The sequence below is a fragment of the Myotis myotis genome, unplaced genomic scaffold, assembly GCF_014108235.1.
Source record: "Myotis myotis isolate mMyoMyo1 unplaced genomic scaffold, mMyoMyo1.p scaffold_m19_p_32, whole genome shotgun sequence".
In the NCBI taxonomy this organism is placed as follows: Eukaryota; Metazoa; Chordata; class Mammalia; order Chiroptera; family Vespertilionidae; genus Myotis; species Myotis myotis.
The window spans coordinates 1,842,402-1,867,729 of record NW_023416338.1 but is presented as its reverse complement, the minus strand read 5'-3'; the positions used below and the strand labels follow the sequence as shown (position 1 = coordinate 1,867,729).

Here is a 25,328-nt window from a genome sequence, read left to right as displayed (position 1 = left end):
GGGACATTCTCAGTAGCTCTTGAATCTTGCTCTTCTGTTTCCATCGCCCCTCAGATCATCACCTCTCCCAGTGGTCTCCCTGACATTCTCTAATCCAGACTCCATCCCGCAGTGTGCTCATTCATTCTAAGACACCCAATGTCCATCCATGGTATACGGCCAGGATAAAGTCCTTACAACCGGCCCTGACCTCACCTTGTGTTCCACTCACACTTCATGAGACTGGATTCCCCAAGAGCTGAGACAGTTCAGTTTAATAAACATTGAACAGTGTTAAGGGTTCAGGCACAGGACTAAACAGTATCCTGAGATTAGATTATATCCCGGGGGTGGGGGGATGGGAAGGACGGAGAAGGAACTTCAGTCTAGTAATGGTAGACATTTAGAGGGGATTCTATTTTATTGACATTCTCTTCTACCATCTAAATGAGCTCAGTGTCAGCTAAATGTTGAATAGCAGGAAATGTTTTCAATTGTACTTGGTAACAAAACATTGTTTGCATGCTGCATCAGTGTTTTAATGCCTTTCATTTCTCTTTTTGATTCCCTAGCTCCCTTTTCCAAGATGTGATCTTGAGGCAAATACCAAAACAATTCAGGTAGTTAAACTGCAGTCAGCTAAATCTTAAGATTACTTCCTTCACATCACTTCTTCCTCCCAATTCCATGGCAAGTACTACCCTGGATTAATTGAAACATCTTTCTAACTGGTCCTCCTGCCTCTAGTGTATCCCCATTTTAATCCTTTCTGAAAATGAATGCTAAGTGGAGTTTTCTAATGTCAATGGTTCTCCACTTCTGACCAAGTTATGTTCAGGCTCTCATCAAGGTGGACCAGCCTACCTTCCAGCTTTCCTATATTTTTCCTTTATGCGATGTACAGGAAACCTTTCCAGGCAGGCCTGTGCTTTCCTAACTAAAGCAACAGGGACCATCTTTCCTCCTCCTATTCATCTATTAATATCCTACTCATTCTTCACAGTCCGGCTCATGATTGGGAATAACAAAGGACAGGAGCTTTAGAGTAACCGAGGCAAAGCGCTCTCACTGTAATGAAGAGATCATAATCCTTATATCATGAAGTCATGGTATGAAGCTAATAAATAAAATTTGCTCAATTCATGGCACAATTATCTATCCATCCCATTTAACATTCATTGAACCAAAATGCCTGATAATGTCCCCACACGTTCTAAAATTCACACAAATTATAGTTTATGTAAAAATTTATTTGACCAAAATGTAGAAAAAGTGATACTATTACATATGATACAGTTGCAAGAATCTAAATGAAAAGTGTGGGTTTTATTCAATTGCACAGTTTGCTAGTGTATCTCCTGGGTAGTGTGATGCGTAATAAATAGGAGTGAGGGGCAGAGGAGTCCAAAAAGCTAGAATCAGGGTGATTTTTAGGCAGAACTGTAAACTTGAGTTACTCCCCTCACTGCTGGGGAATATGGAATGTTTCAGCTGAGATGTTAACCAAGAAAGCAAAAATATAACAAAGCCAAAATGTGCAGCCCTGTCTACAAAATACTGCATATCCAGTTGAATCAGGAGTTTCCTGGTCTTTTATTAACTTGGTCCTGACAAAGGAATTAAAGCCCTAAATAAGTAAATCTTCAATTTACCATTCCCTAAGTACAGAGGAGATAAGTTAGGCCGATTACATTATCTCTTCTGCCTAATACTTAATAGAAAAATGCTCTTGCTCAATTATTGAAGGCTAGCAGTCTTTTTGGTATGGCTTCCTGAACAGGACTGAATTCATTCCTGCTGAGTAGATGGCCTCAAATAAGAGTAAATGTTATAACTATTTCCCAAGCATTCTCACACTGTTTTCTCAAAGGATGTTCTGCACAGTAGAGTGTGGAAAAGAGCCAGAACGACTAATCTATCTGTGGTTTATGACTTCCCGCAATAGCCTCTCCCCAAACCTTTTTATGCTCTGGCTGGAAAATCCCCACCCATTTTAATGTGATGGTCCCTGGACTCCTATAGTGTGTCCAACGGTGGCCCAGTGGTTCTACTCTTCAACCTTTTAAATTGGCCAGTGACTAGATATTAGAGTCTGTGTTTTGGAAGTGTGGGGTTGTTTAATCTCCCAGAAACCATATGCCCTCAGTCTTAAGAGACTAATGTTCAATAGGAAACACCCTGACTAGCTTAGGAATAAATGCAATTTAAGGATAAAAATAGAGCTAAAAAAATCTGGTGCCATTTGGGGAAGAGGGGAAGGAATTAGATTTAACTGATGCTCAAAGCTTCTCTGATACAAAATATTTGGTCACATACTCATAATTTGCGTAGATGCAGTAACAAAAGAAACTTCTTACAAGAGAAGAGAGAGAAACGGAGGTCTGGAGCTTCTGTTGGAACGAGACTCTTCTGATGTGGTTATATACAGTTAAGTTCATTTAGTGTCTGATCCAGTGTCTGATGTAAGCCCACGTTCTCTTCTTTGGCCTGAGCAAGTTTTTCTGGTGAGGATTAAGAGTGGAAGAAAAATAAATTAATAAGCATCTTTTTAAAGAGGGGTGGGGGTGGGGAAGAAGGTTTCCTAAAATCCATACTGCCAGAGTATACGTCATAGCAGAGAAAGCATTTTGCATTTTAATTATAAGGGGACACCATGGAATAATAGAAATCAAGCACCAAATCTGGGAGTCAGATCAGATTGCAGGATAAAATACAGAGTGTTCAGCTGAATTTGAACTTCAGGTACACAGACTTTTTAGTATAAGTATATGCCAAATGTTGCATGAGATATACGTATACCAAAAAATTATTCATTGCCTATCTGAAATTCAAATTGAATTGGGCATTCTGTACTTTAATCTGCTACATCTGGCAATCCTAAAGTCAGAACTCCTGGATTTAAGTCCCTGCTGTGCCGATGAAGTAAGCCATTTAACCTTTCTAGGTCTGTTTCCCCATCTGTCAAATGGCGATAACAATACTACCGTGTGGTATGGGGGTTATTATGAGAAAGAATGAAAAATGCTTCAGAACTTATGAAGTGCTACACAAACATAAGATTTTAATTCCAGATATGGGTGACTTAATACGTCTCCCCCCTAAATACAGTTAATTAGCCCTGTAACCCATCTTTCTTTTGGAGCTTCTGGGAATGGCTGTTGAAATTCCACCCGTAATTGTGTTATTGCTTCTGTGTGTCCATAGCAATGTAGTCAAACCCAAGCAAACACAACATGATTGAAATTTAAGCTAAACTACGGGTATGTTATTAAGTGATTGAGCTGATGACACAATTTTTTTTTTTTTTTAAGAGAGTAAGATGCCATTTAGAGCTATGCATGACAGAACACGAGGGAGAACTGGTTTGCCGTGAGTGATGGCTGATAAGGGACTAGGCCAAGACTCATTAAAATACTGAAGGGAAGTAAAATGTCTCCTAAAAGGTGATAGGATCAGGTTGGAAATTTTCAGAAAGGAAAAAAGTGCACAAGATGGCAGCCTTTCAAATACAACTGCGAAACTTTTCATTTGACCAGGCACTTAAAAAAACCTAGCCACTCTGATCTCAGAGGCTTCCATCAGAACAGTGACCCAGGCCTATCCAGTCTAGAAGGATACATGTAATTGAGTGCCTACTGTGTGAGCTAATTTCTCCATTATCTCATTTAATCCTCACAATAACTAAGATAGCACCTTTATTTTGCAGAAAAGCTAAATAGCTTGTTCAAGGTCACACAGCTAATGTGGTAGAGCTAGAATCAAAACCCCGACATCCCAGCTATAAATCCTGATCTCACTTCACCTTGCCACTAGGTTCCTGGCATCTACTTTGTTATTGGGCTGAGATAAAGTAACTTTCCCTGAAAGTGTTAATTGCCCTCGAGAATCATGACAGCCCATAGACAGGTAGTAGTAGATCACCATAGACCCAATCCAGAGTAACTGGAGAGGCAGAGCTGCAGCTGTTTCAAAGGGTGGAGGCTACAAATGTCTGGAAAAATCCCAGGAACAAATACACAGAGAGAACAGACAATACATCCACCTCCACACAGTCTGTAACTTTTCCAGGGGTGGATGTATGACAACATGTGAGGGGTGTGGTTTATACAGAAGTTCCTGGTGGATGGCAGTTAGAAGCAGGGAGATGCTGGGGGTGGAAGGGTGTGGGTTGTTTAGGGGAGATGTATTTTGAAGCAATGACTATAAAGAAAAATCAGGACAGAGGTTCCCACTTGAATCAAAACAGGATGAGGAATAACAGGTCGTAGGGACCCCACATTAATGCTAACTGGAGATTTTCATGCCATTGTCAGGTTCGAGGGGAAGTCTGGAAGATGTGGCTTGGACATCAACATGTCAGAGTTACTGAGACAATCTGAGGTGGTGGTGGTGGAGTGCAGGGGAGGGCTGAATGGACTTGCAAAAGTTCCTTTCTAGTTAACTCAAGTATGAGGGGAGGTAGATGTTTGGGTTTTTTTTTAAATATATTTTTATTGATTTTTTACAGAGAGGAAGGGAGAGGGAGAGAGAATTAGAAACATCGATGAGAGAGAAACATCAATCAGCTGCCTCCTGCACACCCCCTACTGGGGATGTGCCCGCAACCCAGGTACATGCCCTTGACCGGAATCGAACCTGGGACCTTTCAGTCCGCAGGCCGACGCTCTATCCACTGAGCCAAACTGGTTTTGGCAAGGGGGGGAGGTAGATTTTAGCATCTCAGGCAACTTTGTTTGAAACTCAGAAAAGGATCACCTCGCTTCCTTTCTTTGGCATTCCAGCAGCTTCCACTCTCTCCCTGCTAATGGGATGCTCTTTAATTCTTTGTAGGGTAGTTTTCTACAGGCAAGGTATAGGGATGAAGTTCATGGGTGAACTTCTTCCCAGGACTGGGAGCTGGATAGATACTCCACGAACAATGAAAACATAGGGAACCCCAGGCACTGTTCTCAGAGTATAAAGAGAAACAAATGCAAAAAGGCGTAGAGACGAAAATGCCTTTGCCACTGTTTGAGTCCGTAGAGCAAACCCCATTCAAGCGTAGCCTCTTTTTAGACACAATCCTGCTGGTTTCTGAAAATTCTGCTGACTCTATGAAGGTGGATGAATCTCCACTCAAAACAATTTCTGTTTAAGGAAAAACAGTTACTGGTAGATACAGAGTCTGAGAGCTCATGCCAAATTGGCTTTTGTTTTCATGTCATCAGAAAATAATCGCCTGGGCATAATTTTCTTTCTGAAATGAGCTCTTCATTTGAACCACCCACATCAAGGGCACCACAGCTACTACGGCTCAAGAGCGGCAAGTAGAAAAAATGAAAATAAGAGGGCATGAAGATGAGGACCCCCTGTCTTTATTTCGGTCACACAGTCACAGTCACAGCAGATGGCGGCTTGAAGGGTCAAACCAGGAGGCAGGAAATGGGAACACAGGTACCAGAGTGAGAAGCAGACTTCAGTTTTGCTAGGACAGAGGACAGCACCCTGCTGCCTCTCAGAGAGAGGTCATGTCGTTGAGAGCATGGTCCAGCTCCTCGCTGATAGCCTTGTACTTGAGCTTCTGAGCATATAGCTCATCTAGAGGGTGGATGTCCCCAGAGAGAGAGTTCAGAAGAAGAGGTACAGGGGACAGAATGCGAGGGTCGAGATGGCGTGCCACAGATGAGCAATGAAAGGGAGAAAAAAAGTGAGAAAACAAAGCATGAACTAGGAGGAAGTTGTGTCTTACGGAAACAAGAAAACAAAAGATGGACAGAGTGATTTCTAAGCATTCTGACGTTCTACCGGGGATTAGTCATAACCTTTACAAAGAGTGGTGACTACAAGTGCACAGGTCACTAGTCTCCTGCCCTGGGTTGTTTCTGACTTTCAATGATGTCACCTGGTTAAAGGTCACACTTTGGAAGGAGGGCAATTCTCCTTATATGGAAGCCTCACTTCCCAAACCAAACTCGGGACACATGGTCTGAGGAATAAGTTTTGTACCTTTTCTAGGTGAAAGAGGCAGCTTGGGGGATCCTGTCTGAACCCCAAGATCTGGAATTCCAGAATTATTTCATAAAGAACACAGGACAGAATTTTTTAAAAAGTTGGAACTCTACAAGAAATTCTGGAATCTGTGGGGGCACCAGGCTTGCAGACTGGAGTCTTTATTTAGTCCCTACGTTCTCTGTATTTCCGTTGTCTCATATAGTGATAAGCTCAGCTCTCTGGGAGAGAGAGCTTCTGTAAAAAATGCAAGGCATCTGAAAAATGCAAGGCATCTCTCAGAAATGAGGAAATGGAAGAAAATTCTAAAGACATTTAAAAAAAAATCAGCCATATTCGGGTCTTTGTACTCACACGTGGAGATAATTAACCAAAGATATTTTATTTCTCAAAAAATGGCAACCCGAGTCTGAATTTGATTTGCACTATCTGATTCCAATGCTCTAGACTTCCAGATGTGACATCACTTTGCACTTACTATCCGAAACTGAACATAGCCCAACCTAGTCCCTGCACAGATTTTCCCCAACTTTCCATGGATGTGTCAAGTAGGGGGAGACAGAGCAAACAAAATTAGATGGTAATTTCATACCTTCCAGGTCATCAATAGATTTTTCCAGTTTTGCAACTGTTCTCTCTGCAAATTCAGCACGGGTCTCGGCCTAAAGGAAAAGACGAGAGTTATTATGATTGCTTCAAGACCAGCGCCAGGAGAAACTTGACCAGTTGGGTGTGATCACTCACCTCTTTCAGTTTGTCAGACAGAAGTTTAATTTCTTCTTCATATTTATCCTCCTTTTCAGAATACTGTGGGAGAAACCAAAATACTGCTTTTAAAAAAAGGAAAGAAAAAGGCATACTGGTTCCCTGCTCCTTGGAATAAAGTGTGCTTGAACATGCCTAAGAAGTAAAGTAGAGGCAGGCACCTTTCCAGGCAGAAGAAATGTGTGCAAAACTCAGAGAATCTGTGGGAGACCCCTCTGGGATGGTACTGAGCTGATAACTTGAGCTAAAATTGTGATGAGGTGGGACCAATGATTGGATGGAAATGCATGCTATTCAAGGCCCTTCACATCTATATTTCTAACCCCATTTCCCACCAATTTCCTCAAGAAATTTTGTGTACTTTCTGGTGTCCCAGCTCTGTCTATGATGGGGACCCAGGGACAGAATGTTCCTTTCCTAATTACCACCTGTTAGAAATCATCTGTCTTTCAAGGCTCAATTCAGATGAATATCTATATATGTAAAAGCCCAGCGACTGAATGGCAGAATGACCAGAATGACTGGTCAACCAGTCGCTATGATGCGCACTGACCACCAGGGGGCAGACACTCCACGCAGGAGTTGCCCCCTGGTGGTCAGTGCGCTCTCACAGGAGGAGGGCCACTCAGCTGACTGCTTGGCTGACCGGGATGAGCAGCTGCTCCCAGAGCAGGCAGATCCCTGCAGGCCACGCCCCACACCAGTGCACGAATACGTGCACAGGGCCACTAGTTAGTTGGTATTTACCAACTGCTTGCAATGTTGCTAGATAGCCTCAGTCCCATTTTACAGATGAGTAAAGAGGTCATTTGTCTAGGGTCACATGGCTATCAAATGACCAAGCCATGAGACTGGAATCTGACCCTGGAATTTGAGCTCCCAGCCATCATTATGTTCTGCAGCCTTTTTTAAGGTCACCTCCTCAGGACACCTTTCCCAACTTTCCAAGGTGCCTCTGTTGAAATTCCAAAGCACATTGTTATCTTGTTAGTCTCTTCCACTCGACTCTGAGCTCTCACAGAAGCAAAGGCCACATTGTCATGTACGCCTGGATTGTATGTATTCCCCAAAAATTGGTATCAAATATATGCCAAGCACAAGGCTAGGACTAATGATATAGCTCTAAACAAGTCAGCTATGGGACCCAATTCTTAAAGTTTACAATCTAGAAAGGAAGGCATATAATTGAGTAATTATGATGGATGAGATCAATCATCATGATAGGAAAAGATGTAGGTGGGGCTATGAAGCCAAGAGACGCCTAACCTAAATGTGCAATCAGGGCAGGCTTCTCAGAAGAAGTGCTGTTTAAGCAAAGGCCTGAAGGATGAATAGGTTATCAAGCAGAGAAGAAAGGAAAGGTTGCTTCCAACAGCAGGTTTAAAGAACTGGCAGTGATGAGAGAACATGGAATTTTTGTGAAACTGAAGTTCAGTGCTACTGGAGGATAGTAGGAGGAGGGTGAGGAAGCAATGAGGATGGGGAATTCAGCAGGGTAAGCCAAGGAAGACTACACGTTACTCCTAATGTGATTCTATCCTGTAGTGACCACTCTGGTTACTGTCTCAGCCTAAAAAGCCCTATCCCACTTCTGATATCTGCTGCTCAATCTTCAATAAGGTATTTCTGGAAGAACCAAGGGATCCAAGTGAGAGTGGGGCTCTGTATTTATAGGATTATGCTCAGATCTCTCCAGGAAAAGCCTGACCAGGCATTAATCTCACCTTCCATGTCTACCCTCATAAGAATTGGAGACAAAAGATGGTGCTAAGACCCCATGAAAGAGGGAAATCCAGCCACCAGACACCTTTCTGTGGGGAAAAAACCCCAGCAGCGGGGCACTAAAGCTGCTGTTAGCCAATACAGATCCCTGTTGCCCTGGCATGCTCCTGTGTACCTCTGGGGAAGGAAAGAAAAAAGTCCAGCCAATCACCCTCTAACTAAAGCCAACCAACCTTTTCAGAGGCAGCCTCCAGCGATTTCAGGTTGTTAGTGACATTCTTGAGTTCTTCTTCCAGGTCACCACATTTTCTGCACAAAGACAAAGGATTTTTATGTCTTATCTTCCCTTACCGCAGGCAATCCCCCTAACAGCAGTCCTCCAAAGGAGGAATCCACACTGCCTGGAGCCCCCCACAAGGAATGCGGGGAAAAGGTTAATGGCCTTTTCTGAACTGGAGCACTGTGTACTTAGCAAAACCCTATCATGCCAGGCAAAGGCGCGGCAGGCAGGCTGCGGAGTACTGGAAGGTTTATAGAGTGCTCCTGGGCTCCTGCCAAAGCTGAGGCAACAGGGACTTGTGGAATCTATGATTGATGAGGCTGACTCCGGAAGGTGTAAGAATGAGATGGAGAGCAGGAGGCTGGGAGACAGCAGTCTACACCGGACACTACAGGAAGCAAGCCCAGAATGGATTTGCAAAACCAGACCCCTTTAAGACTGTGAGATGCTCTGTGGAGCTGGAAGGCCCAGGGAAGAGGAATTTTTATATTTTGGAGCTTTCTGGATTCTGGTCAAGCTTCTTACCCCCTCCCCCGCCTGTCGGGGTTAATGTGTCATGGCCAAATAATGACTTCAGAAGCAAAGTATTTAAACACTGGGTGGGAGGGGGGAGTGCTGCCTTCTGTAGGTCAGCTTTCTGTAAAGAAGGCACGCCTACTGAGATAGTCTCTCTGGAAGAATGAGACTTCTCTGCTACCAGCTGTCTCACTCCTACTTCCTAATACCTTTATGGTTAGAGTCGAGACGTGAACAGCAAGGACAAACAGTTGCCACCTCTCTCTGTCAGCCACAGAAGCAAAGAGGAGCTACAGAGCAATGAGTCCAGATGCCCATCCACGTGACCAGAGGCCCTGGTTGGTGTAAACCAACTCCCTCCAGCTCTGACCCAAAAGAGCTGGGCCCCACTCAGTTCTGCTCTGCCACTCACAGTTCAGACACCTCGGCACGCTCCTCTGCTCTCTCCAGCTCGCCCTCCAGGATGACCAACTTACGAGCTACCTGCAGAGAGAAAGGATCATCGGAGACTGACCTGCCGCCCCCCCCCGCCCCCCCCCCCCCCAACAGCCACATCTAATAGGATGCCCTCCCAGTGCAGACAGTGAGGCCACACCCAGACTATGCCAGGGGCTTACTGCTGCTTCTTTAACTCAGTCTGGAGAACATCCACATTCTCTCCCTTAGGTCCCAAGAGTAAGGCAGACAGGAGGGGAAGGAAGAGCTGAGACCATGGATGCAGGCAGGAAGGGGACTGAAGACCCATGACCAGGGACCACGATTCCCAATTTTAGCCAAACTGTACTGAAATACCCAGCTGCGGGACAAAAAGTGATCTGGTCAGCTGATTTCCCCACCAAGTCAGACAAGCGTCACAGAATTCCCCAGAACCTTTTGGCATTGTGGAAGATACAGTTCCCAGCCAAGTGGTGTCTCTGGAAAAACAGATGTGGATACAGATGGACAGCTGACCTAACAGAGGACTTCCTTTGGGCAGCCCCAGGATCTCCCTATCACACATCCATTTCCTCCCTATTTCCTGCTGCCGCCGCCATCTGCCAGCCCCACTCACCTCCTCGTATTTGCGGTCAGCCTCCTCTGCAATGTGCTTGGCCTCTTTGAGCTGCAACTCCTGGATCTCCATCTTCTCCTCATCTTTCATGGCCCGGTTTTCTATCACCTTCATTCCTCTGCAAGGACAACCTTGTCATTACCAACACAGACACAGTACCACCTCACCACACACCTTCACGGACTTGCTCATCTAAGCACTTGTCAGACATCTGCCAAGAACCAGACTCCAAAGAGGAAATTATAGAGCTGCTCACATGTACTTTTCACCCTTACTGAACACTGGGTACTGCTCTAAATGCCTTAAACTTCAAAACCACCCCATGAACTGGTAGGTACATTGTCCCCATTTCACAGAAGAAGAAACCAAGGCACAGAGAGGCGAAGTGACTCGTAAGTGCAGAGCTGGGACTCAAACCTGGTGGTCTGACTCTGGAGTCTGTGTTCCCATTCTAAATAACCTCTGACTAGTAACAGGATGTATTTGTACTCTGTAACTACAATGTGATTAGAGATCTGGGCCAGCTTGGCTAAGGAGAGATGAATTCTGTTGCAGTGGGGGAGATGTCACAGAAGACGTTCCAGAAGAGAGTCCACAAGTGAACAAGGGAGGGAAAGTTATTCTTCAGTGAGGGAACCGCACAAGAAAGCCCCAGAGAAATGTCAACACAGCAGGAGGTCAGGGTGACTAGACTGTAAGGTGGGTGGCACTTGACAGTTTCAAAAATAAGTGAGTGGAAACTAGAATGGTGAATGGATTGTAGTGGGAAGCCCAGGTAAGAGTGGGGTACCAACAAGGTGAGGGGTGAGGAGAGCCTGAAGTGGATACCTCCTGGGGACAGCTGGAAGTCTCCCATGATTCAGTTGGCTGACCATGAAATGAACTCACTCTGGCCTGTACTGCTTGGGTGATCCAGGTAAGATCAGCAGCTCCAAAAAGGCTGACCCAGGATAACATAGCAATGTGTGCAGTGCCCACTCAGAGCAAAGGAGCACACACTTCTGCTGTCTAATAAATACTTCCATTTGGGCTGTCACTACCATTCTCAGCTGACTGTCACAACACGCTGCACAGCTGTACAAGGCCTCAAGATCAGCAGGTGAGCAAGCTTGGAAAACCCTCTGTATTCCTGGAGAGATCAAAGTGGCCAGCCCTCGGCCATGTAACAAGTGGCAGCAGGACTTGAACCTAGATTCTCCAGCTTCTGAGTGTAAAATTCCTTTTACCAAAAGACATCAGTCACCAACAACAGTGTCACCAAAAACTTCTGGCGATACAAGTGAGAAGCAATCCCAGGCTTTCCGGGTTTGCCCTGAGGACATCTTCAAAAATGAGATATCCAGCCAGGCTGGTCTGACAGTGTCCACAGACAACAGCTAACCCAGGCCCCAGGCTCAGCCATGAGCACCTTGTGACAGGATCCTTCATATTTCCCATAGCATCCCCTCCCTCCCCCACTCTAAGTGGCTAAAGCAGAGCCTGCCCCGGGGTCTGGGGTCTACACCCTCATTATGGCTGTTCCACTGCACGGGAAGAAATTTCCTGCTTGGGCAACTCCCAGAGTCTATCTCCAAGTTCCCCAGCCCGCCCCCCCCCCCCCAAATTGGTTTTTAATCTCCAGTTTATGGTCACAACAGCATATTCAGGAATGAGTCCTTAGGAGGAATTCATCCTGGAAAACCACAGTGGATGGGTCAAGTGAGAATTCTGGTGGGATCGTGGTAGACATGCAATGACCACCAGCCTGGCCCACACCGTCGCCACCCAAGGAACCCATTTACACTACAGAGACAGGTACTCTGTGAATCCCACAGTCTGGAATTGTGCCAGAAAACTGTCTCCAGAAGACAGAGCACCCTGCTGGACGCCGAATGCAGCGCTCATGCCTCAGAGGTGAGGAGCACTGTCAGCTCAAGTTTGTGCATGTCCCTGACGTGTTTAGCTATCTAGTAGCCCAAAGCCTGACCAACAGCATTGTTAACAATCACATACGCATGGCCTGTTCCAAGTTTTTACCTGCCTCCTCCTCACTTGACCCTGGAAATTGATGTCTTGAGAACATGGATGGATGAGTTGCACAATGGCTTTCAGACTCTGCAAACTTATCAGCATTACAGTCATACTTGCAGTTATAGCTGCCCCCCCCCCCTTTTTTTAACCTCCCTCTGCCTGATGGGAGTTTTTCTCCATCACCACCACCAAGACAGCTCTATACACAGTGTGAGGGTTTTCAAGACGCTGTCGTGCATCGTACATATGTGCGCATGCTCACATCATGTGATTAGAGCCTCACCCCAGGTCTGTGAGGTCAGCCATCCATTCAGATCTCCATTTCCCAGAAGCCGTCACCAGTGCCACTGGGTTCAAAGCATCCTTACCTCTCGCTCTCATCGGCAGCCTTTTCTGCTTCCTCTAGCTTCTGCAGGGCCGTGGCCAGTCGTTCCTGAGCCCTGTCTAACTCCTCCTCAACAAGCTGGATGCGTCGATTGAGAGCTGCCACATCTCCTTCAGCCTGGGAGGTCAGGGGTGCAGCCAGGTTAGGAGGCAACGGGCCAGCAGTGGGAAGCCCCCCCACACACTAGCTTTCCCTCAGCTAACATGATTCCCCCTACCAGAGCCCGTCCAGGAATCCAGGCAGTGAGGAATCCACCCTTTTCTGGAGAATGTGAATAATTTTCTGTGATCTTCCCTGAAAACATGAGGGAACACACGCCACTCAATGATGAGGGGGGGTGTTCGTGTCCCAGTACAGGATGGGTGGTCAAATCAACACAGAAGAGAAGTAAGTATACCATATGCTGTGAGAGCACAGTGCTGGCCTCTCCGTGCCTGGGATTCCTAGAGAACAAGGCCACCGGGGACCTGGCTCACCCAGTCACCTCGATGGCAAGATAAATGCAAGAACATGGAGCCCTCAGTAAAATCCTGGCCATACGCTGGGCGGGGGTGGGGGGGTGGGGGTGGGGTGGAGAAGGCAACCAAGATGGAACACCATCCTTAACTAAGTCTGACCGAGAGATGACAGGATAACATATAGAAGAAATCTTGGTTACAAACATGGAAGAGATGTCTGAAGAGTGTCACTGGCTTTTCAAGGTGTTTTTCCCCACAAGGAAGATAACGTGGTGGAGTATGCATAAAAGCAAGAACTCCAGGATCAAAAGGTATTGGCTCGCTTTGCCAGTTTGTAGCCATGTGCATTAGGCTGGTTGCTTCACGGCTCTGAGCCTCCCTATCCTATCCCTTCCCTGTCTTGCTTCCTCACAGCTGCGAGGACTGCCATTGAAGGGCAAGGCGTCGTGCCTGTCCTGTGGTTAAGTCCCACCGAAGGGCAGCTTTACAGCCAGGATTTCATCTCATTTAATCCTCGAGTATCCCACCCATTTTACAGATGGAAAAACAGAGAGGCCCAGCTAGGTGGCATAGTTCTGGTTAATGTCACAGAATTGGGAAGGAATGGCCTCTTGGGCACCAGTCCAGGGTTCTTCCCTTGCTCCCTGAACCTTGAAGTCCTGGGGCGGGGGGCAATCAAGGCCAGCCATGCTCAGGAAGGGATATTGAGAATGTGTGACAACAGGGCTGAACCAAGGGGAGACGTGAAGGCCTCTGAATTGGGGTAGGCTGTAAAAATGAGTGGGAAACCACTCCCCTGCTCCTTTAAACAGCAAAAATATGGAGTCATAGAACGAGGCCTGAGTTGCTCCAAAACAGAGAACCAGGCATCTTTTCTCAGCTCCAGAGTGTTCTAGCAGCAAATGGCGGGGAAGCTCCCACAAGTGTTTCTGATGGCAGCCTCTTCTGAAACACCAGCTTGGAGAATCTATTAAAAACCACTAATGAGTTATTTTAAGAAATGTCACCCACTCCTTCCAATGAGTGCTTTTTTATCCTTTTTAAATTAGGTGAATCTTAACTCCTTCAGCAGCTGGGGCAGGAATTGAATTCCCCCGTTTTTTAGTACAGTCATAAAATTGTGCAACCAACACCACTACTTCCAGAATATTTTTGGCACCCCAACAAGAAATCCCATACCAATTAGCAGTTAGGAATTGATGTTTAAGCTCATATAGAGTGCTTGATTTAGAAGCTGTCTTTTTTTTTTTTTAAAAAGTGAGCGGCTCCTTATGTTGGGGATTCTGAATCCTGACATCTAGGCTTTGGGCACATTTTCAACTATCTGGACTCGAAAGACTTCTGTGATGCACTCATCTCTATGGACACAGACATATATATGTATTTTTGAAAAACTGCTAGTCACTGCTAGTCATTTGGGGCTCCACCCCTTCCTGCAATCAAAGCTTCTACACTCTACAAAGGATTTCCCTTATAAGGTAAAAGAGGCTTGCTAGATACATGTGGCCAAGGAACAGGAAGATGTCGGTTAATCACACAAAAATCTAAATGAAACCAGCTGTTGGAGGCAGCCCCAGAAGTCTGCCACACGCCGGCTCTTGGCTTACTCTACAGGCGACTGAGAAAGTTTTTCCCCCCTCTGGGCCCCATTCCTCTGCCCAAGAACCTTCTTCAGGCTTTCCCCCTCCTGACCGAGAGAAGCATGCTTTGAAAGGCTAACTTTTTAAGATGTCTGCAACTTTCCAAAAACATCTCTCCTCCCAAATGGATATCCCACTCCTGTCTTGGCTCGCGGCTGAGGGCCATTTTTAAGCAGAAGTAATTGTCCTCCAGCGAGAAGACTTGGGATGAGATCAGAGGGAGGATTACGCTGGTTCCGTGTGCGAAAGAGGCCAAACCAGCTACTGTTGGAGGCTTACAGGATTAAAGGCTGCGACTCGGGCCAACCCTGAAGCAGTCTGGGGCACAACACCCATGGCAATGCCACCTGGCCAAGCGCCTTCTCCACTTCTGGGGTCCCCACTCTTGAGTCCCAACATTCCAGCTTTCAGGGCCCCTTGGCTTTCACCGCCCCCCCCCCCCAAATTTTGAGTCTTTAAGACTTTATATAACCAGGTGTCCTGTCCCAGAAAATTCAGAATTTTCTGCTCAACCTCCATTTTGAAGCTCCACTGCTATGCTCCCACAACAGAACTGAGACCCCTGGAATGCAAATCAGTTTTGTGTGTCTGTTCCCCTTACCTGCATTAGACTGTGAGCTCTTCTGGGGATAGAGGGAGGGGAGAGACAAAAACAAAAAAGGAATCCAGCACCTACTATGTGCCAGATGCACCCAGGGAGGTTTTACTCCTAGGACCTCCCACCTACCCTAGAGAGTCGCCATTATCATCACCCCTACTTTACAGATGGGGAGACACCCCTAGGGGTTAAGTATCTGGTAGTAGGAGATGGAATTAGAATCCAGATCTCTCACCAACCCCAGGGTTGCCACCATCTGTACCATCCCGCGGGACAGTCAGAGGATGGGGGAGAGGGCGGCAACCCCCTCATTCAGCCCCATTATCTGCCGCCTCTGGCCCCGCGACACGCAAGAGACCGATCGCCGTGCTAACACTCCAAGGGTCCCCTGGAGAAGGAGCCCTGGTCACCGCAGGGACCAGCTGGGAAGCGAAAGGCCGTCGGCTCCAGGCTGACCGCCCCTTGCGGGGAGCAGACACGTCGCCGCCGCGCCTCCAGGAGCAGCTGGGAAAGTTCAGCGGAGCCGGGAAGCCTCAGAAGAGGCGAGAGTGCGACGCAACCTCCCCCACCCCAGTCCGAGTCGGCCAGCCCAACCCCAGACAATGGGAGCTCTTTCCACTCTCACTTCCCGCTCCTAGGTGCAGCCACGGAGCGGGAAGGCTGCGCCTAGGAGGTGCATGAACCCAAGGCTGCTCCTTGCCTCATCCCCCCCCCCGCCCCCAACCTCCGGGTCCCGGCACCAGCCCGAGCTCTGTGGCTGCTGGGTGCCCCTACCCCACTCTGGGGTCGCATTAGCCCTCGGCCCCATCCCCCCCATTTCCCGCTCGGCCGGCCCCTCCCAACTCGGCTTCGGCGCTCCCTGCCCAGTCCCAGGCCGGGGAAGGCGGAAGGCTGCGGAGGAAGGGGGTCTCAGCAACCAACCCCAGGCGGGGAGGGGGTGGGGGTGGGGGTCGTTTGCGGGTCCCCGATCGGGAGCTGCAGGGCCCGAGGGCGCGAAGGCGGGCTAATGGGTCGGGGGAGGGGGGTGGACAGCAGCTGCGGCGGCGGGCGGGAACGCGGGAAGGGAGAGGCGCCGGGAGAAGGGAAGAAAGGAGGGCGCGCGGGGCGAGCCGGGGAGCGCGGGACCCCGGAGTACGCCTTGCTGGGGGAAGGGGGGCGCGGGCCGGGGGCAGCTCTCACTTTCTCGCGCCGCTCACGCTCGCCGTCCAGCTCCCGCTGCAGGCCCTGCGCGCGGTCCTCCGCCTCGTCCGCCTGCTGCTGCAGCGCCTGGATCTTGCGTTTCACCGCCTCCAGGGAGTTGAGGCCGGCCATGGCAAGGAGGCGCGGGGGCGCACGCAGCGGGCGCTCGACTTGGCTAGAATCCGCTTCGGTGAAGCTGCAGCGGCCGCGCCCCAGCCCCCGAGCCTTTGCCTGCGCCGGTGCCGCCCCCGCTCCTCCCTGCCCCAGGCCCGGCCGCCGTCGGGGCGATGAGGTCACCCGGCCCGGCCGCCGACGTCAGCACCGCTGGGGGAGGGCCTGACGTCGGCACCGCTGGCCGCAGCTGCTGGAAAGTGCCCCTTTTCGGGACTTATTTGGAGAAAGCGCAGGGAGGCACCGCCTTCCCTTCCTCCTCCTCCTCCTGCTCCTCTTCCTCCCTCCCTGCCCCCGGCTCCTGCCCAGCCCCGCCGCATTCCTGCGAACGTACGTCCGAGGCCTTCTTCTCGGTCAGCTCCAGCTTCTCCTGCGCGTCCTTCAGGTTCTCCGAGTACTTGTCCAGCTCGTCCTCGGTCCCCTTCAGTTTCTTCTGGAGATGCGTCAGCTCCTCCTCCACCTGGGGACAGAGTGGGGAACCCGTCAGTCGGGGGCCACGTCCCCGGGGCGCGGGAGCTCCCCCCACATTCACAAAAGTCCTCTATCCGGGCCTTTTTCCGCCTCTGTAAACGGGATAGCAACGCCAAGCACCACTCCATAAACGACACCCGTGAATTTCATTTTCACATCCTTTCCTTGTCCTGGGACCCGCTGTGCTTATCTGTTGTAGGGTTCCCCAATACTCTTGAGGAATCGAGTACAGCTTTGGAGAAACTTGAGTCCTGACACAGTTCCCCAGAAATACACATTCAGTTTTGCATCCCAGTTTCAGGGGTGCAACCTCTCCGTGATCTGGGTTAAAGTGAAAGAAGTCTCGCCCTAGCCGGTTTGGCTCAGTGGATAGAGCATCATCCAGCAGACTGAAGGGTCCCAGGTTCGATTCTGATGAAGGGCACATGCCCAGGTTGCGGGCTCGATCCCCGGTAGGGGGCGTGCAGGAGACAGCCAATCAATGGTTCCCTGTCACCATTGATGTTTCTATCTCTCCCTCTCCCTTCCTCTCCGAAAGCAATAAAAAAAATATATTTAAAAAAAGGGAGGGAGTCTCATGGACCATCCCTACTTCCAGTTGACCTCCCTCTAGTTCTGCACCACAACCTCAAGCCAGAGAACCTTTCTAAGTGTTTGTTTGCTCTCCCCCTGCCTAGAACCTGTCATGGCTCCCCATTGCCCAAGAGAGTGGTTTTCACACTGTCTCACAAAAATGAAAGGTTTAAGGGCTCAGACGGCCCCCATTCCTGGACTTTGGGGGCTTGGCTAGAAGAGAGTTACCCTTCAAAAACCACTTTCTTCTGAGGCTCAGATTAAATCTTTTAAATTCTTGCACATGTGGCTTTAATCTTAATAAAAACGTTCCCTACATTTCCCAAATTTTGAGTCATCTTTGTTTATCCTTTGTTTAGTCTTGGCCCCCTCCTTACACCCGCTTTGATTAGCTCAGGTCTGTGGCAGACAAACCACACACCCTTCACCTCCCCATTTCTATTGCCCCCAGCCCATCGGTGAGGGTCAGCTCAGGAAAACCCCAGGTTGCACCTCCCCTTGCCCCTAATTCTGGGCTGAGGTGGTTAGTTCAAGTCATGCTTGGACCAGACTTGTGACTTGGGTAGTTTGACTCCTGATCCTGTCCATGCTCCCAGCAGCCCTCTTGGGCTCCCTTCATCCTCCTGCCTCCTCTTCACTTCCTCTTCACTAGAGTAACTTTCCCCAGGTCACACAGCAGAGGAACCGCATCCCTTCTGACCGGTCCTCACGCCAGGCCTGCTTTCCTGCATCCCTCTCTGACTTCCTTCTCTTCCTTCCGGAAGAGGGTATGTTACAAGCTGCTGTTCCTGCAGCTTTTAGTAGATCAAGCTGGGAGTCTGATCTGGGTTACATGTTCACTAGTGAGATGTGCAAAGTATGGGAATGTGTGTGTGTGCGCGCGTGCGCGCATAAATTCTTAAAAGGGCCCCTGTCCCAAGGTGATATCACCTAGCCTCCCATCCTGGAACCCCTGAGTGTCCCACGCTGAGGTGGAAATGGTGCAGGGGTGCAGCAGTTCTCAACCTGTGGGTCGCGACCCCTTTGGCGGTCGAACGACCCTTTCCCAGGCAGGGGTCGCCTAAGACCATCCTGCATATCAGATGTTTACATGACGAGTCATAACAGTAGCAACATTACAGTTATGAAGTAGCAACGAAAATAATTTTATGGTTGGGTCACAACATGAGGAACTGTATTTAAAGGGCCAGAAGGTTGAGAACCACTGGAGAGGATCGGAGGACCGGGAGGGTGGCAGCAGGTCAGGCCTAAATCAGGATCTATGGGCCTTGACCTTGACCTCCAGGTAAGGAGCTCAGAAGCCTGACTCCAAGCCCCAGCTGTGTCCCTTTTTTAACCTCAGTTCCTTCTGCAAAACGGAAGCCTTGACATGGTGGTCTCCGGTGCCCATCCAGCTACAGAGATGATTGGGTTTTGATGACCTTTTCTGGCAAAACGTGTACAATGGGTGGGCACTGGGATAAAGCGGGCAGAGGGCTATGAAGCAGTTAGAATGTGCCAGGCCCGTTACTGAAGGCCCATGTTATAGAAGGGTAAACTGAGGCCCTGAATGAGGAAGGGACTTGCCCCAGGCCATACAGATAGGGGATTTGAACCTTGGAGTCAGACGGACTCCAAGCTGGTTCGCTTGACCACTAGGTTAAGCTTTGCCCACTGTCCAGCACACCCTTCTCCCACTGACCTTCCGTACCCAGCGCCAAAGCCCTCTCTGCTGGGTGGTGTGCCTTTTGTGCTGGACGGAGCCCTTGTCACCCCCTTGGGCCCCCCAGTCCCTGTCCCTCCCTGGTCTAGCCCTACCCTGGAGGCAGGGAACCTCCCTCTATGTTTGGCTCCATCTCCCCCAGCCTGGGGCTCCTTGGGAGTCAGGCCTGGGGCTAAGGTCACTCTGGGCCCCAGCATCACCCAGCACTGACCCCTGGAGGAAGTTCTCCGAATGAATCAATGACACAACCCCAGCCCCTTTAATGGTTGGAGTTGGTGTGAAAAATAAATAAGACTGACACTTATCAGTTCCTTTCTTTCCCTCTGAGTTCCACACATGAAGCATGTGCAGGTGTGTGGCACCTTGCTGGTGGGCAGAGCCTTGCCCTGGCTCTGGGGGGTCTCGGATAAGTCACTTCCTCCTGTTTCCCTGCCTGTAAATCAGCTGGGAGGGTCATGGACTACACACCTTAGTCCCCATAATGGGGCTTCGGACAGGACTGAGGCAGGATGTGGGGTCAAAGGCCAGTTGTGGCGGATGTCACTGCCCTGGGAGAGAAGTGGGCAGGAAGCAGGCGGGCAGGACCTCTTGGTCCCATTCCCACATTCAGCAGGCGGGGGGGGGGGGGGGGGGGGGGGGTTAGAGGGGCCTGGAATCTGGACTTCGCTGCAGGGTCCTCAGGGCTTCCTCTGAAGCAGGTGGCACTCTGGGTAAGTTGAGTCCCTTGTCGGCCCCCTGCCTCTGTTCCCAGGCAAGACTGCCCATTGGCCCCAAGGGGCTCTGGCTTTTGCTTTGGGCCTCTTGGGTCTTGGGTTTCATGCCGGGCCATCGGAAGCATCATTTGCCCCCATTTCTCAGATGAAAACACTGAGGGCTCAGAGGGGGTCAGCAACGTGCCCTGAGTCACAAAGCTAGATGATCCGGTCTGGATTTGAGCACTGTCCACAGGAGTGGGAGGCTTTGTGGGGGTGGGGGTGGGGGGAACAGAATGAAAATCTAGCTGGAGGCCAGAGAACCTGTCCCTGCCCCTTGGCCACACAGCTGCCTGGAGACTTTGAGGAGCCTTCCCTTTTGAACTTGTGTCTGCCTTGGTGGAGTATACTATATTAGTCACTCACACCTTAGTGAAAATTAGAGCCAGCAAGTTGCTTTTCTCTGCTAAGCTCCTCATGGTGAGGGCTGCATGATTTATGGAAGCAGACAGCTCAGGGCCAGCACAGGATGGGCGGCTGTGTTTGTCAAGGAGGGGCCCAGGGCAGGGAGGGCTGAGGTGGAGCTGCCCTATACAGATGTGTCACAGCCCCAGGAAGTAGGGAGGGGCAGAAAACAACCTTCCATTTATTGAGCGCCTACTCTGTGCCCGGTGCAGTGACAGGGAATCTACCTGCATAGTCACCTCTAATCCTCTCATGGCTACGAGGGAGGTACCACGGTCGCTTCCCCGTTTCACACTTGAGGCCACTAAGGCACAGAGAGAGGAAAGCCATTTTCTCCAGGTGCTCAGTGACCAAGCTTCCGACAGGGCCAGTCTGGGCTCAGAGCCTATGCTTTGACCTGCCAAGCTGGCCTGGCGCCCGGGCTGGGCAGGGCTGGCACTTGGTGTCACTGTCCTGGGCAGTTCTTGGGGCTTATTTGAGACCCTGATGCTCCTGAGGACTTGGTCATTGACTCAGGGGATGTGGCTGAGCCCTGGGGAGCAGGGGGGCAGGGCCCTATGGAAGGGGCAGGACCCCCTCCCCTCCTCTCACTGGCTGCTCTGGCCACCGAGGCCCCGACAACTGATTTCTGCTCTGGACGAGCCAGCCCGGCCCAGCCCGGCCCAGCCCGGCCTCTGCCACTGCTCCCCTGGTAGCTTCCTGATGAGCCCTTATTGCCGGAGCCTCCTGGGACTCTTGTCCCCGAAGCCCTGCCTTGCCCTGCCAGGTTCACAGCAGGGGCAGCAGGGGCACCCAGATAAGCAGAGCCTATGGAGAGTCTCACATCTCCACTCCCTGCCCCCCCCCCCTCAGATGGGGAATTGACCTCTGGGGACTTGGGTTCCTGCCCGGCCATCGGGAGGCACCCTTGGCCTCACCAGCTGCCCCTGCAGCCAGGCACTAACCCCACCACACACCACACTTGGCCACCCACCCAGGGTGGTCACCAAAGTGGACCACAGGCCCACAGTCACAGGGCACAGGTCACCCCTCCCCCACAGCTTTGCATTGCCCCCCTCACCTCAACGGGTGCACGCGTACACACACACACACACACACACACACACACACACACACACACGTGCGCGCGCCCCGGCAAGCACACACACAGGCCAGCCCCAATAGAGTCACCTCAACACACACACTCGCTCTGACACTCGCATGTTCCATTAGTCAGGCCACCTTTTGCACAAGCGCACGCGCAGCCAGCCTCTCCCCCATACACACAGCCCCACGCTGATACCACCATTCACACACATCCACGCTCTTTCACACCCACTTCCAACAGCCACAAGCTCATACCTCTCTGCACACCCTCATTTTCACAGCCACCCTCATCCCTCCACACTCTCTGCAGTGGAAACACACACACACACAACATGTATACACACAGAAATGCTCAAACACACACAAATACACTTTCACACAGCGTCCCCCTGTATCTCTTTGTCTCTCTCCCTCTATTTCTTCAGGTTCCTCTCTCCCTCGCTCTCCACCCTATCCAGTACACGTACACCCACCTGACACGCTCACCCCGACACACCTACACTCACCCTTACGTTTGCACACACACATCCAGTACCAACAGACGCCCCTGCTTACTTGCTTGGCTCCGGCTGGTCCTGTTGGGTGGGTCCTGTCACCTCTCTCTCTCAGGCCAGGGACCCCCCTCCCGGGAAGACAATGATCCCCTCACTCTTCCTTGGCTCAAGCATCACCCCCTGTCCCCTTCCTAACCTCCAGGCACCAAGGTTTCTGAGAGCCCCACCCTCAGCCCAGAGCTTCGCTGGCTCAGAGAGGGCACGGGGCCGCCTGGTGCGGCCCAGCGGCCGGGCCCCACCTGCTTGCACTTCTCCTCCGCAGCTTTCTTATCGGACTCGGCCTGCTCGGCGCGGTCGATGGCATTCTCCTTGTCCAGTTTGAGCATCTGCATCTTCTTCTTGATGGCCTCCATGGCTGGGCGGAGAGGGGCGCAGGTGGTGGGTCTGTGGCGGGATCGGTGGCTGGGCTCAGTGAACAGCAGGGCGGAGTGGAGGCCCTTATAGCCTCCCAGGGTGTGCCGCCCTGCTGGGGCGAGTCTTGGAGGAGGCCCAAGCCCAGGCTGGCCGGGCCAGCCGCCACTCGCTCGCTCAGGAGAACTTGGCCAGCTCACCCGGCACCCGCAGCCCGTACCTTATTTGGGCCTAGGATTTTCTCAAAGGAAAAAAAAAAAAAGGCCGAACCCATTTCCATTTTTAACCTGGTGACACTGGTCCCACATGAACCTGGGGCCACAGTGCTGGCCCAGGGCGATCCCCTGTGGCCTGCTGGTTGGCCTCGATTTCCACATCTGTGGTTGGGAGGGCCGGGGAGGACTGGTGGGTGGGTAGAGTGGGCCGGGGAGGCTCCTGTCCTCCACTCCTGGTACTGCCTCCAGGTATTGGGGTCAGGCCCCCATCCCATCTCCTGCTACCACCCCAGGGGGTCCTCCCACCTCTTCCTGGAGGGTCTTCGTCTCATCATCTTCTCCCTCTGCCCCTGTTTTGGTGACTGTCTCTGTTTCTCGTCATTTCTCTGTCTCTGTTCCTCTTTTGGTCTGTGTCGCTCTCCATCTCTGTCTGTCTCTCTGTAGCTCTCATTTTGTCACTCTGTCTGTCTCCATTTCCCTCCCTCTGTCTCCCTATCTCCGATTCTCTCTGTAACTCGTTGTCTCTCTCCCTCTATTTCTTCAGGCTCCTCTCTCTGTCCCCCTTTCTCTGTCTCCTTTGCCTCCCTCTCCCTCTGTCATCTCTCCTGGCCCCATGGATCTGGCTCACTAGGGTGAGATTGACCTGGGCTGTCCTTCTCTCAGAAGCTTGGAGGCCCTGGCAGGCCCCGGCCAGACCCCAATGCCCTCCCTGCCCAACTCTGCAGTCCCCCCAGGAACAGGAGGCCTAGCCCCTCAGCCTCTCACTCAAGACTCCTGCCCACCCCCACTCACCCCTACCTACACCCAGCTCTCCCAGCTCAGCACTCAGAGCTCCCAGGCAGGCCTGCCATTTCCTCCTTCCAGGTCTCTGCACCTGTGGCCCCCGCTGCCCACTGTGCTTCCCTCTCTCTTCCATCAACCGGGGCAGGACTCGCTGCCTTTATTTCATTCTATTTAAATATATTTGTTATTGATTTCAGAGAGGAAGGGAGAGGGAGAGAGAGAGAGAGAGAGAGAGAGAGAGAGAGAGAGAGAGAGAGAAACCTCAATGATGAGAGGAAATCATTGATTGGCTGCCTCCTGCACACCCCCCACTGGGGATTGAGCCTGTAACCCGGGCATGTGCCCTGACCGGGAATCGAACCGTGACCTCCTAGTTCATAGGTCAATGCTCAAGCACTGGCTGGGCAGATTTGCTGCCTTTAGAAAGAATTGTTTGCTCATTCATTCACTTGACAAACAGAGTGCCCCTCGCAGGCTGAGGCCTCGCGCACATGCTCAGACTGTGGGAGCTGTTGCTCTACGGTTATTATTTGATCATCATGTTCAGACTGAGCTGCTTTGCAGCAGGCCTGGGCCTTGGTCTTGTCTGTGGGCCCCTGAGTGCCTGGGGCCCAGATGAGCCTCATTAATGAAAATGAACAACCCCCTCTCTATACTCACACACTCTCTCACACACAGTTCTTAAACCAGGGAACTTCTATTCATTCTTCAAAACCCAGACCAGATGGCTCTTCCTCCAGGAAGCCTTCCTGAACAGAGCCCTGAACCAACAATCCCATGTGGTATGGAGGTTTCTGGGTTTCCTGCCCAAGGCCACAGAGGGAGTGGGGTAACGAGAGAGACTGGGCAGCAGTCTGTACCACTGGGGAGTCGGGGGTGGGGTGGGGTGGGGGAGGCCAAGATCCAGAGTTCTTGGCTCCCCTGTGCCCCATCCTGGCTCCTTCACTGCCCCTTAAGCTATTAGTCCTTCTCTTTGTCATGGTTAGAACTCACCCACTCAAAGGCATTGGGGCCATAATAACAGCAAACAGAACATTCTGGAACCTCTTATGCTCTGAGGACATTGGTTTATCCCTCCCCCCGCCCTCTGTTCCCCCCTTTTCCTGGCAGCGCAGAGTACAGAGTGCGGGAGTGCGACGTAGACCATGGAATACCGTTCACTGGTGCCCACCGTGTGCCGAACACGGCTCTGAGCACTCAACTGGCAGCATCTCATTTCAGCCTCCCTGAGCCTTGAGCAGGGGGCTGTTTTTATTCTCATTTTATAGAGGAGGACGCTGAGGTCCAGGGTGGCACCCCAGGGTCACCCAGCTTGCGAGTGGCAGAGCTGGACCCCGACATAGCTGACCCTAGAACAGAGCTGGAGAGGGGTCCTAACCCGCACTCCCCCACCCCCCTGATTCCCTGTCTTAAGCTGAGTCATTGGGAGTCAGGTCCCTCCCCCCCCGCCCCTCCCTCCCCACAGCTGGCCCTGGGAGACCCTGAGAATGGCCTCACCGCAGGTTGGTGGCTAATTCCAGGTCTGACACCACCAGCTTGAAAAGGGATCTCTCCCCCAGGAGGCGCCTGCTCGCTCCATGGCCTTGTAGGGCAGACCCCGGTTCCTGCCCTGGCCTCTTGCCCTGGGAGCTCCCAGAGGTGGAATCTGATGCCTGGGAGGGGAGAGGGGACCTAGGCCTGCCTTAGAGTCCAAC

The 25,328-nt window shown here is 50.9% G+C and overlaps 1 protein-coding gene across 4 annotated transcripts; it reads right to left on the bottom strand.

Annotated features, from left to right (window-relative positions):
• Window positions 1–1,208: 1,208 nt before the first annotated feature.
• On the bottom strand, window positions 1,209–22,724 carry TPM4 (tropomyosin 4). Of its 4 annotated transcripts, none has more exons than XM_036302462.1 (9): window positions 22,525–22,723; window positions 17,077–17,202; window positions 12,680–12,813; window positions 10,302–10,419; window positions 9,663–9,733; window positions 8,688–8,763; window positions 6,712–6,774; window positions 6,560–6,629; window positions 1,209–2,480 (listed from the first exon to the last, which is right to left on the bottom strand). In XM_036302462.1, exons 1-9 carry the CDS (start codon window positions 22,636–22,638, stop codon window positions 2,398–2,400), a joined length of 855 nt encoding a protein of 284 aa, XP_036158355.1. In that variant the 5' UTR covers window positions 22,639–22,723; the 3' UTR covers window positions 1,209–2,397. The 4 variants fall into 4 exon arrangements, with proteins under 4 accessions (XP_036158355.1, XP_036158357.1, XP_036158356.1 ...); XM_036302463.1 differs by lacking the exon at window positions 1,209–2,480 and adding an exon at window positions 5,316–5,556 and having other exon boundaries at window positions 22,525–22,724; XM_036302464.1 differs by lacking the exons at window positions 17,077–17,202; window positions 22,525–22,723 and adding an exon at window positions 16,572–16,980.
• Between the last annotated feature and the right edge of the window lie 2,604 nt (window positions 22,725–25,328).

Coding starts and splice junctions, on each gene's coding strand:
- TPM4 (XM_036302463.1), bottom strand. CDS start 22,638: ATGGAGGCCATCAAGAAGAAGATGCAGATGCTCAAACTGGACAAGGAG. Junction 12,814..17,076: donor CCGAGAAGAAGGCCTCGGAC/GTACGTTCGCAG, acceptor CTGACCTCCCAG/GCTGAAGGAGATGTGGCAGC. Junction 6,630..6,711: donor TGTCTGACAAACTGAAAGAG/GTGAGTGATCAC, acceptor CTTTTCCTTTAG/GCCGAGACCCGTGCTGAATT.